Raw genomic sequence first — 12,948 nt, 5'->3', positions numbered from 1 at the left:
GGCCAGAAACAGGGCGCATAGCTGGTGGACGAATCGTTTTACTCACAGGCCCTGGTGTCAAGTGAACCATCGCTTCCCAGCTGCTTCAGACGGCGTGGGCTTTATGCAAAGAGTCTAATGCCTCTCCTTGTCTCAAAACAATTTCTAGGTAAGCAAATAGATGGAGTCTTGGGAGCAGCCAAGATCAAGATCTGCGCCAGGTGAGGACGGTGGGCATTAAAGGGAACTCTGGCACTTTGGGGTCACAGCTAGAGCAGGGGTGTCAAACATAAGTCCCGCGGGTCAGATCCGGCCCCTTGAGAGCTCTTATCTGGCCCGTGAGCCAGCCACACACCCCCTCGATCTGGACTGGCGAGTCATGGCCTGACCGGACCAAGTGACATTGATGTCATATCCGGCCCTCATAACTATTTAGTTTGACAGCCCTAAGCTAGATTCTAGTCCGGTCGCACCTTGGAGATCAACAAGATTTTCAGGGCATGAGCTTCTCAGAACCAAAGTTCCCTTCCTTGGATGAACGTCAGTATGGAGATCCCTGAGTTCTTATATCCCACTCACAAGGTGGGAGAAGCAGACGTTTTTAGGGTGTGTGTGTGTTAGATGTTCCTAAATGTGTCTTGCCTTGTATGGATTTGCCTGTCCACACGATGCGTTTGGCCAACTCCCTTTCTTCACAATCCCATGGCAGCTGTGGGGAACTTAATTCCCCAAGTGCCTACGGGCCTGATTTGGATTGGGACCACAGTGCTAGGGGAGGAGTAGGGTATTGGTCTTCCCCCCGATTCTTTTCCCAAGGTGAAACAGTCCCCAGGGGCGCTTTTTGCCCCGTTGTGGGGCTGCATGCGTGCTGAATACTGGTGGTCCCTCTTCGCCCCCGGTGGGGTTTTTTTTGGGTGGAGCCTGAGGAGGGTGGGGTTTGGGGAGGGACTTCAGTGGCATAGAGTCCAATTGCCAAAGCAGCCATTTTCTCCAGGGGAACTGATCTCTATCGGCTGGAGATCAGTTGTAATAGCAGGAGATCTCCAGCTGCTACCTGGAGGTTGGCAGCCCTACCTGTCACGTAGTCCGGCCCTAGCAGTTTGAGCAAATGGAACTAAACACCCATCCCTGTCTGAGCCAAGAGATCCATTCTGAGCGCGTTTCCCCTCTGTCTCTGATTGCAGGTATCATCGTAATTTCGATGCCACCATGACCATCATCGACGTCTCCATGCTCACTGGGTATGGACCTGCCACGGAAGATCTTAAGAGGGTAGGTGGGCCAATCATTGCCTGTCCCCAGGCTCTGTTCTATAGGCTGAGTGCAGAAGAGGACCACCATTCCTGGCCCACCCCTGTCAGATGTGGGTTGGCATAACTATGACCTGCTGCCATCATTAGCATTTTCTTTATCATTTTATTTTATGGAGAACCTCAGTGCAGCTGGACCCCTTAGAGTGTTTCATAAGAAAACATCTTCTGCCTAATAGTCAAGTGTGGCCTAATCTGTGGATAAACAAACAGATAGTTCAGCAAACTTGGGGAACTACCGAGGTTCGCAGAAAAATCTGGAAAGGTTTAAAAATAGATGGGGGAGTTTAAATCCTCCCCAAAACAAAGGCATTGTCTGGCCTCCCTTGCCCCCCCTTCCCTGATTCCCTTCATCCTTCTTCCCCTTCCCTTCTTGTTTCGGCCTGTCTCCATCCCATTCTGTGGTCTTTCTTGGCCCTGGGCCGGTGTGATTCCGTCTTTGGCCAGCCTCTTTGGTGAGGGCATTCTACAGGAGTCAGTTATAAATTGGTGCCATTTTTGTTTAAATTGGGTTTAAGCTTTATTGTATGTTTTTATGCTGATATTTATGCTTAAATGGTATTGTATTTTGTATTATACTCATATGTTGGAACCCATCCTGAGCCTGGCAGTGCCAGGGAGGTTGGGTATAAACATAATTAAAAAAATAAGAGAAGTTTTACCAGGCAAAAGCCCTACCTGGCCCTGCCCACTACCTAAAACACTCAGCAGGGGCCAGAAAAGGTGTTGGCAGGCACCAGGGCACCCATGGGCATCTTGTCAGATCTTGGCTGCTAAATAGGGTCAGCCCTGCACCAAGGCACCCAGAAAAGGTGCTGGCAGGCTGGGGACACCTGTTTTGGTGCTGTGAGAGAGAAGTTAGCCTTTGATGGACACAAAACAACTATGTGATTAGATGTGGTGAACCACTTGTTCTGGGTCCAGATACGCAAGACCCCTGTGAGAAACGTCTCTTCTCTTCACTCATCTACTTTCTCTTCCTTGAATAAGTCCCAGATGTTTAATCTCCCCTCCCATCACTGTGCAGTTCACTCATTTTGCCAAATCTCTTTCTTCGTCTCTTGAAAAGCCACATTTCCTGATGAGGCCCTTCCAGAGTTACATTGCTGCCCTGGGCTCTGCAGAGCCTCATATTTTTGCTCTGTTTTAGCTTTCAGAAGGTGTGGACAGATACATCTCCAAGTATGAAATCAACACGGACAAATCAGAAAGGGGGAACCTGGTCATCTATTTAGACAAGGTAAAGAAGTTCTTCTGTGACCTGGATGGCCCAGGCTAGCCCGATCTTGTCAGATCTCGGAAGCTAAGCAGGGCTTGGATGGGAGACCACCAAGGAAGCCCAGGGTCCCTATGCAGAGGCAGGCAACGGCAAACCACCTCTGTTTGTCTCTTACCTTTACATGGATGGCCTGATCTCATCAGATCTTGGAGGCTATGCAGGGTCAGCCCTGGCTAATGCTTGGATGGGAGACCACCAAGGAAGTCCATTGGAAAGCTGGCAACACACAATGTCATCTCTCTCTCTCTCTCTCTCTCCATCCCAGGTTTCTCATTCGGAGGATGAATGTCTGGAATTCAAAGTTTACAAGTATTTTGAGGCTGGCCTCGTTCAGCCAGGATCTGTCACAGTGTACAGCTATTATTCCTTAGGTAACTTCAGCTCCTCCTGGCAGAGATTTAACTGTATAATGTTGAATTAACACTTCGCAAAAGGTTTCCGTCTCCCTTTTATGAATGGAATCCCATGAAATGAATCCTGTCCTGGAAACGAGGAGCAATGGGTGGGGTTGCTAACTCCCAGGTGGTGGCTGGAGATTTCCTGGAATGACAACTGATCTCCAGACTTCAGAGATCAGCTCCCATGGAGAAAATGGATGCTTTGGAAGTGGCCATTTTTTCCAGCTGAACGGATCTCTGTTGCCTGGAGATCAGTTGTAACAGCAGGAGATCTCCAGCCATCATCTGGAGATTGGCAACCCTACTGGGCAGAGAGTGCCCAGCCCCCCTCTCCCCCCCCCCCCCGGTCTACAAAATGCACTAATTGGCAGATAATTGACTGGTCAATCCCCAAGACTACGGAGGTTTGCCATCCCTTTTTCTTTGCAGGGAGCGTTGAGTTACAATTCTCTTACAAGCGTCTCTCGCAAGCTTGGAGACTTGTGCAGCTAAACCTGCCCTCTTAACAGGTTTCCATTGCAGCAAATTGGGTTGACATGTTCGTTGGCATCTCTAGGGAGAAACAAGTCATCACTCCTCTGCACCTTCCTACGGCCCTCCCTTCTGGATATCCTCCTCAGGAACTGAGGGAGTACACAGTCAGTGTGAAATAGGGGTGTCGCTTTCTGTTTCTCTGACCAAGCCCTTGAAAAGTCATAACCTGAAAATCTTTTTAGTCTCAAAGGTCCTACTGGACTCGAATCTAGCTGTTCTACTGCAGACCGACATGGCTGCCCTCCGAAACTATCTTTCTGTTCCTCTTTTCAGATGACCGTTGCACCAAGTTCTACCACCCATCCCAGGGAAGCGAGCATCTCAATACGATCTGCCACGGTGACGTTTGTCGGTGTGCAGAAGGTAAGGGAGGGCAGCAGGGACAGGAGAGAAGGCTTCTGCTCATCAAAGATTTCCGAGGAATTTATGATCTCCAGTTCTACAAGGCTAAATCTTTGTGTATCTGTGGTCTTTTCAATGGTCAAGGGTTGTTCATTTTTCAGCTTTGCAAATTTTACAGTTTCACTATTCAGTGTGTTAAAATGAGCAGGACGTTGTGTCGTTTATAGCACCCACATTACAATCCTGGAGAACTGGTTGCATTATACTGTTAGCTATTTTTAAAACTATGTCCTCTTGGTGGAAAAGGCTGGAGCCTTGGTTTTTATATGCCGACTTGCTCTACCACTTAAGGAAGAATCAAACCGGCTTACAATCACCTTCCTTTCCCCTCCCCACAACAGGCACTCTGAGGTAGGTGGGGCTGAGAGAGCTGTGACTAGCTCAATGTCACCCAGCTGGCTTCATGCGTAGGAGCGGGGAAACAAATCCAGTTCATCAGATTAGCCTCTGCCGCTCACGTGGAGGAGTGGGGGAATCAAACCCGGTTCTACAGATCAGAGTCCACCGCTCCAAACCACCACTCTTAACCACTACACCACACTGACTGATAAAGATGGGGTTGATCGCCTTCCTCCTTTTTCCCCCTCTGTCTCTCAGTCAGCAATTTCCCTTTAGTACCTGGCTGACTCTTAGGCTTTTATACCAAGGATTTCATTCCCCTCCCCATGTTTCCACATGGAATCAGACTCTGTGCGCAGGTCATTAACAGCCCATTCCATCCACCAAAAATTCTGCTTTATTTTAAACCTTTTAAAAATTGGTGTTTCCTGGGTAGGATGCTGTTGGCAGGATCAGTTTTACAAACAGTGTGATCGCAGGACTTCAGCAAAGCGCTAGTCAGTTTCTCTGAAAAGCCAGCCAGATTCAGCCTGATCTACCAGATCCTGGCCTGGCTCTGCCTGTGCATGCAGGGTTTGGGGAACGAAATGCCGGCAGCTCTGAACACGCCCAGTTCGCAATACCCAGGGGACTAAGAGACCATCTGTGCCTTCATCATTGTCTTTCTCTCTGCTCTCGTCCCAAAGAAAACTGCTTCTTGCACAACCAAGAAGATGAACAGGTCGATTTGCAGGACCGGGTTCGGGAAGCCTGCAAACCGGAAGTGGATTACGGTAACCACAGTTGGATTGCTGGATTGGGTGCATGAGGGAAGGGGTTGTGTTGCATCCTGTCACCTCCTTTGAAATGTTAATGGTCAGCACCTCAGCTCATATCCAGACTTTGCTTCCAGGGTACCTGCCTCATGCAAAGGTTGTCTCCATCTGCATGGTAAGGCTGAAGCTGCCCAACGTTAGGTGTGGCAGCTAGAGTTGCCAACCTCTAGGTGGGGCCTGAAGATCCCCCGGAATTACAACTGATCTCCAGAAAACACAGACCAGCTCCCCTGGAAAAAATGGGTGCCTTTGGAGGGTGGACTCTATGGGAATATTCCCTGCTGAAGTCCCTCCCCTCCCCAAACCCCACCTTCCCGAGGCTCCACCCCCCAATCCCCAGGAATTTCCCAACCTGGAGCTGGCTCCCCTAGACTGGCAGTGTTTTCTATGGTGGCTTTTGTGTGGCCCTCTGAAAGTGTATGGTGTATGGTGTGGGCTTCCGATGCCCCATGACAACTGGAGTGTCCTAGATCTGGACCGATGGGCAGGTTCTGGGTTTCCTGGTGACAGCACAGTCTGCCCAAGGAACAGACACCTCAACAGCACTAAGAAGTAAGTTTCACTACTTCTGAACACACTTAAGGAGCTGACATGAAAATGCACCCCCCTGCCCTGCTATGGTAGCTAAGCCCAGGCTAGCCCAGTATTATCAGAACTCAGGGTTGGCCTACTTGGATGGGAGACCTCCAAGGAAAGTCCAGGGTTTCTGTGCAGAGGCAGGCAATGGCAAACCTCCTCTACTCATCTCTGCCCTGACCTGGATGGCCCAGGCTAACCCAATCTCGTCAGACCTTGGAAGCTAAGCAAGATCAGCCCTGGTTAGTACTTGGATGGGAAACTACCAAGGAAGTCCAGGTTTGCTACGCCCAGACAGGCAATACCAGACCACCTCTGTTGGTCTCTTGCCGTGACCTGGATAGCCCAGGCTAGCCCGATCTCATCATATCTCGGAAGCTAAGCAGGATCAGTCCTGATTAGTACTTGGATGGGAGACCCCCAAGGAAGTCCAGGGTTGCTACACAAGCTACCATTCATCATCGCTTGCCTTGAAAACCCCTTCAGGGGTCGCTATAAGTCTGTTGTGACAATGGCAGTTTCCACCACCATTCAAGCCCAGCCTAGCCCGATCTCATCAAATCTTGGAAGCTAAGCAGGGTCAGCCCTGGTTAGTACTTGGATGGGAGACCATCAAGGAAGTCCAGGATCACTACGCAGAGGCAGGCAGTGAAAAACCACAACTGTCCATCTCTTGCCTTGAAAACCCTACGGGGTCGCCATAAATCAGCTTAGCTTTACTACACTTTCCACCACCACACTGAGCCCCACTGTAAGCTTTCAACACAGGAGACTGGCCTGTGCCGCCTCCTGCAGTTTCTCCACTGATCTGGAGATTTATTTTAAAAATTATCTCACTCTAAAAGGGGTGCCCCGTGGTGCAGAGTGTTAAGCTGTAGTACTGCAGTCAAAAGCTCTGCTCACGACCTGAGTTCGATCCCGACAGAAGTCGGTTTCAGGTATCCGGCTCAAGGTTGACTCAGCCTTCCATCCTTCCGAGGTCGGTGAAATGAGTACCCAGCTTGCTGGGGGTAAAGGGAAGATGACTGGGGAAGGCACTGGCAAACCACCCCTTGGAAACGTCGGGGTGACGTCACCCCATGGGTCAGGAATGACCCGGTGCTTGCACAGGGGACCTTTACCTTTACCTAAAAGGGGTGGGTATGTGGAATGGTGTAATATAGCCCCATCTCATCAGATCTCAGACGCTAAGGTGGGTCAATACTCAGAAGGGAGACCTCCAAGGAAGACTCTGCAGAGGAAGGCAATGGCAAACCACCTCTGCTTCATCACTTGCCTTGAAAAGCCCACCAGGGGTCAATATAAGTCGGCTGTGACTTGGCTCTTTACGCACACCTGAAAGGGGGGGGGACCAGGATCCGGGAGGAAAATCTCTGTGTCGAGAGTGGGCCGGTAACTGAACTAATGCCTGTTCTCGGTCTTTGTTTTCAGTGTACAAAGCCAAGCTTATTCAAATCGAAGAGGAAAATGGTTATGACAACTACATGATGGAAGTTCTGGAAGTTATTAAAGCAGGTTAGAATTTCCTTCTTGAAGGGGTGGGGAAAACCTTAAAAAAAATGAAAACATTGTCCTTAAAACCTTCTCCTTCTTGCCCTCTGTTTTAGTTGTTAGCATTTACTTTTATATATGCATTATATGTTCCTTTTATATATGCATTTTACTTTTCTGTTTTATGATGGGTCTTCATGCTCTGTTTTAAAATGTTAACTGCCTTGGTTGCCCTGATTGGATAGAAAGGCAGGATATGCATTTTACTGCATCACTGCTTATCACTGTATATACTGCATGTCACTGCAATAAACTGCACCGCATCTGTTAGAGCCCTGAGTTTCACAGCGGGGTCTCCCAAGGGCTCCTAAGGTCTAGTCCAACCGAGTCCCTCTATCTGTCCTTTTAACATCAGTTTGATCTGCAAACAGTTATCAGGTGAAACCATACTGTTGACGCAGGAAATAGGACTGGTGTTTTTCACTGAAGTTTCTTGTGGTCAGGTGACTGAAATTGCCTCTGTGTCCACATATGCTTCCTAGGGGCAAAATATTCCCCCCCAAAAAATAGGAGTTCCCCCCCTCCATCTCAAGATTAAAACAGTCTCCCTGGTAATTCTTTCAGTTTATCATTAGTTGATTGGTCTAACGGTTAAGGTGATTCGAGCTCAAAGCCCCATTGAATATATTTGTTATTGTTTTTGTCTGAATCCACCAGGGAGTGACGTCAATCCCCAAGTCAAACTCCGCAAGTTTATCAGCCACATGAAATGCAGGCAGTCTCTGAAACTGCAGGTGAACAAGGACTACCTGGTCTCAGGTCACAGCAAAGACCTGTGGCCCACCAAAAATGAGTACGTATTGTATTCCTTTCTTTGATTCTCATTTTGTTTTCCCCACGTCGGCTCCCAAAGCACCTGGTGACAGATCTAATGGGATTCTGCTGAGATTTTTGAAAACTGCCAATTTGCCGAGAAGACGAACACAAGAGGAATAATGGCCCGTCGCTGCCCACCTCCAGATATTTCAGGTGCTGTGGAGGACCCCCTTTTGAGCGGGGTGAACCCCAGTGCCAAGAGCACGATACTTAGAGGGATGCGGTTATTACCGCCTAGGTGGTTATCACCACCACCTCTGTGTTTGCTGGAATGAACAAGCATGCCTCCCCTTTGGCTGTTGAACAGTAAGGAAGGTCATTGTCTTAGTTGACCAAAGCTCTGTTTTATTATCTAGGGCCAGAGACAGACTCCCCCCAAAAAACTATTTTGCCACTGCAGGGCCAAACTACATGTTACACTTTTTAAATGAGTTGGATTAGGAATTCCTTGACCCAGCTCTCCCTCCACTCAGTCAGATGGCAGTTGCCAGGAACTTATCTCTCAAGAGCTTCAGGGGCCAAATTTGGATCCAGGGCTGCAGTGCAGGGGGGAAAGGAGTGTCAGCCCCCCAAAGGGTCAGAAAAACAACATGGTGGGAAGTCCCTCCAGCCAACTGAGCGGGCTGAGAGTCAGGTCAGGGAAACCGGAACCCGACTCATTTAAAAATGTAGGCCCTTAGAGATCATTATTAGAGACAATATTTTTGTATTCTGTTTTGTATTTCCCTCCCCCAATAGCCCTTGTTTGCCACTTTCTCGCTGCATACTTAGAAGAAGCTTTCAGGAACTGGATCATAACCCTGAGAAATTATTTTGAGGCTTACTTTTCCCTATGACCAGCTTGCTCAGCTCAAACAAAAAGAAATGTTGTGGGGAGGGAGGCATTTGCCCTGCTGGAGACAAGGAACTTGTCCAGTGCTCCCTCCAGAGCATAGAAGGGGCTTTCTCTATTGCACACATAAGGGCTGCTGAAACTCTGGGTCTGTTTTGGGATCATCACTGAAGGCCATGGGCAGTTAATTCCTCATGGGTGGCAGTTCTGCCTAAGAGCAGAACACTTGAAGAGGCCAGCCATCATGCGTCATTAAAATGCACACACCCCGCAGTGGATCCCGTGCTCCTTGACACTCCCACTCATGTCTCTCGAGGAATGTAGAACATTTTCAGACACATGGCTCAAGTTCACAGTGAGTTTATAGGATACATGTATGATTCACCTCCTACAGGGATAGGCTACTTTATCATTTCTTCTGGTCATATATCCCTTTCACCTCACAGCAAACACAGTCTCTTGCCCACACACGTACCAGAGAGCTCAGCTTAGCCACAGGTCTCCCAGTCCATCTAGGATTACCAACCTCCAGGTGGGGCCTGGAGTTCTCCTGGAATGAGGGAGGCCTGGGGTTGTAACAGGAAGGTGACAAGAGTGGGGTCTTCCTCATCGTATGTGCCATGCCATCTTTGCACGTTCCTTCTCAGAGTCCCAACTGGCCACATGACCAGTGGAGCAAAGGTGCAAAAGGCTAAATTCTCCTCTTCCCTTCTCCAGTGTCAATTACATCATCAGCAAGGACACGTGGATTGAGAAGTGGCCAACCGACGACGAATGCCAGGAAGAGGAATACCAGGACCTGTGCAACGACTTCCTCGAGTTCTCCAACAGAATCACCATTTTCGGCTGTGACAACTAACGGCGGAAGCGTCGTCCACAGCAACTTAGTAAAGGCGGATCTGAGCTGATGTTGCTGAGAAGATGCTTTCCAGCCCATCGTTCCAGCTTCTTAGTTGCCTCTCCTGTGGCGTCCCCAACGTTGTTTTTATATTTATATATAAAAATAAAAATAAATAACAATTTCTCACTGTGAAAGCAAGTGAATAGTTAACTCCAAATCCTCCTGTTTTAAGGTGGCTTCAGTATCCCAAGAGAAAGAAGTTGTCAGCTGTGCTCTTTAGGGTTCCCATTTGCCCGCTTATGGCGAGAGACCCTCAGCCGATTGCTGCTCTTGCCCGCCAATGCTCAGCTGATCAGTGGACGGAAGCTGGGTCCAAAGGGGGGCACGATTGTCCTGGACAGAAAAATTAAAAACAAAAGGCCTTGTCTACTTACAAGGAGCTCTGACCATAGAGTTCCTGACAATTCCTGCAGCTACTGAAGTGACAAGGACAGTTCTAGCAATCACCAGAAACTTTATGGTCATCTTTCCATAATTTGATAATTCCCATCGTTAGATCATTCAAGATCAAATTGCAAAACAAAACAGTCTTTCAATAACATTTGTCCTTTTATTCATATATAGACACACACCTTTGATTCATACATGCTCACAGAATAAGCAGGCAGCAAAAGATTGGGGGATTGGAAGGTTTGCTCCTTTGCTATGTATATGTAGTTTGTAGACTCATTTAATTATTGGTCACAGCCACAGAAACAGATATTTCAAAGGCCATGTAGTCTAAAACCAATGGGACATGAGGTGGGGTCTGCTTCTTCTTCCTTTAACGCTAATTGCTGTTGATGCACCTGTATTTTGAAGTATTCGTTGGCCCTTCAAGTTCTCTTGCTGGCCCCTGCAAGGCCGTCTTTAAGGCAGCCATTAGGACTGCAAAGACCAATGTCATGACATCCTCCCTGATGTCAGACTGTGAGGGCAAAACGACACAGGACATTTTATACCAGTCAGATCTGATCTGTGCTGCTGCACGAGCAACTTCAAAAAGGGGCATATAGCTCCCCCTGGGGATATTTCGGCTCAGGAAAATGGGATGGGGAGAAGGGTCTTTCTCTTGCGCTGAGTGTTGACTGCTACTGCTGTGTGGCTGTGGGAAAAGCGAGTCATATCTAGGGAACTCGGACCCAACTCATTAAAAAAAAAATCTTGTGCAGATTGGCCCTTCATGACTTGCTATACGGTGAAGAGATTTGGTCTGGGAGCGTCTGATCCCATAGGAACAATGGAGCTAAGCGTGTGTGGACTAGATCCGTGACTGAATGGGAGCTGGCAAGCAGCCCCGTGTGAACGACTCTGACCTTATTAAAAGAAGAATGGGCCATAAGTAACATCAAGGCTTGTAAAGGCTTAGTCATGGAGGTAACTTCATGAGGATGTTGTACCTCATTGTATAATATACTTCTGAGAATTGAACGTCGAAGCCTCAAAAACCACACAGCGAAAGTACCAGAGCTACACAGGGCTGAGCTGAGACGTTATCCTCTTTCAGGTTCATTTTCAGGGTTGAAAAGGGCTTCTCAGTTTGGGTGATTTTTGACCCTTGCGCCATTCCCACTGATGCTGCAGGGCTGTTCAGTTCCCTTTTGGTCCCTTGACTTCTCCTCCTGCTGGGCACAGTTTCCCTTTACCTTCACTGCCCTCGGCATCACTTGCCAGACCCCCAGCTCCTTAATGTGACTGGCTTCTCTGGTGACCCATTTTTTTTGTCAATAATGTCACAGGATGTCACACCTCACAGGATGATGTCACTGAGGACATAGACAAATGACAAGTTCAATTGAGGCAGTGGAGGGGGAAATGAGGCCATCGAGGGCAAAGTAAGTAGAATAACGGGACAGGGCAGAGGGAGAAGCCAGGAGAACGCAAAAGCAACTAAATGGTGCTGAAGAAGGCAAACTACTTGAAGTCTATAAAATTATGCATGGTGTGGAGAGAGTGGACAGGGAGAAGTTTTTCTCCCTCTCTCATAATACTAGAACGTGGGGTCATCTGCTGAAGCTGGAGGGTGAAAGATTCAAAACAGATAAAAGGAAGCATTTCTTCACACAACACATAGTTAAACGGAGAATGATGGAGGAAGCCCTTCACAGCTAAACGGCTGGTAATCTGAGCAGCCCCTCCCTCCCTCTGAGGCTGAGGTCTGTTTCATCAATGAAAGCCACACCATTAAGGATGCTAGCCTCTAGGCGGGGCCTGGAGATCTCCTGGGATGACAGCTCATCTCCAGACTTCAGAGATCAGTTCCCCTGGAGAAAATGGCAGCTTTGGAGGGTGGGCTCCATGACATTATACTGCATTGAGGTCCACCCCCAAACTCCACACTCCCCAGGGTGCACTCAAAATCTCCAGGAATGTCCAAACCCGGAGTTAGCAGATCTACCCACCATGGTTATGTGTAGGTTGTGTGTGTGTGGGGGGGTGGGGATCGGTAAATTTCAGGTTCGGGTTTTTTGGGACTGGGACTGGTTCTTTGGGCCTAATTTTTTTTTTTGGTAAACCTGTAATAAGCCGAATATCCATACCGATAAATTTTGGTATTCAGCTTATTTCTGGGTTTACTGAAAAATTCAGGTCCATTATAGTCTATGGAGATTTTTTCAAAGCTCCCGAGGGGGCATTTTTGGAGGCAGAGTCCCCAAATTTGCAGCGTGGCTGCAAGGGACTCTCCTTAGACAGTCACACGAGTTTGGTGAACTTTGGGACAGGGGATCCAATTTTATGGGCCCACAAAGGGGTCACCCCCATCCTCCAGGCTTTTGGAGTTAAGATGTCAATCGGTTTTCAGGTTCAGAAGGTCAGCGTTGCCAAGAACTGGCAAAAAAAGCCAATTGGCAAGCTGGCACCTCAAAGTCTGAGGGCTCCATTCATATCTGGGGTACACAGCATGATGTCCGTGTAAATTAGCTTCCAAACTGAGGGGAAAGCCTTAAATGCAAGAAAAATAAACCATGGAAAACATTTCTTTTAGTGGCAAGTGAGATCCTGTGAGCAGTCCGTTATTGGGGTCATCAAAATTCTGATTGCAAGAGATGGTGACGATGCAGGGAAACGAAGCCTCTACTCTGGGCGACCTTCGGCTTGACAGCAGGTTTTCAGGGGAGTGGTATCGGAGCCAGCTGAAGTTCTGACCACTGGGGCTGTCTGATGGAGATTGCTCATCTGCGCAGGTGAGGGCGTCTCCTTCGGAAGCCTGGTGGTAGCAATAGTCAAAGCAGGCAA

The 12,948-nt window shown here is 48.3% G+C and overlaps 1 protein-coding gene across 1 annotated transcript in view; it reads left to right on the top strand.

The window, feature by feature from the left end:
* C3 (complement C3) overlaps positions 1–9,710 on the top strand; it is a 63,589-nt gene extending 53,879 nt beyond the window's left edge. Inside the window, exons 32-40 of the mRNA XM_056850615.1 lie at positions 149–200; positions 1,164–1,251; positions 2,440–2,529; positions 2,834–2,939; positions 3,774–3,863; positions 4,928–5,014; positions 7,064–7,147; positions 7,841–7,976; positions 9,549–9,710. Coding sequence (XP_056706593.1) covers positions 149–200; positions 1,164–1,251; positions 2,440–2,529; positions 2,834–2,939; positions 3,774–3,863; positions 4,928–5,014; positions 7,064–7,147; positions 7,841–7,976; positions 9,549–9,690 — 875 coding nt within the window. The 3' untranslated portion in view covers positions 9,691–9,710. The remainder of the gene's footprint in view (positions 1–148; positions 201–1,163; positions 1,252–2,439; positions 2,530–2,833; positions 2,940–3,773; positions 3,864–4,927; positions 5,015–7,063; positions 7,148–7,840; positions 7,977–9,548) is intronic.
* The last annotated feature ends 3,238 nt before the right edge of the window (positions 9,711–12,948 follow it).

Source organism: Euleptes europaea, chromosome 1 (assembly GCF_029931775.1).
Source record: "Euleptes europaea isolate rEulEur1 chromosome 1, rEulEur1.hap1, whole genome shotgun sequence".
In the NCBI taxonomy this organism is placed as follows: Eukaryota; Metazoa; Chordata; class Lepidosauria; order Squamata; family Sphaerodactylidae; genus Euleptes; species Euleptes europaea.
The sequence above is the reverse complement of the archived record's forward strand: the minus strand, read 5'-3'. Positions and strand labels throughout refer to the sequence as shown.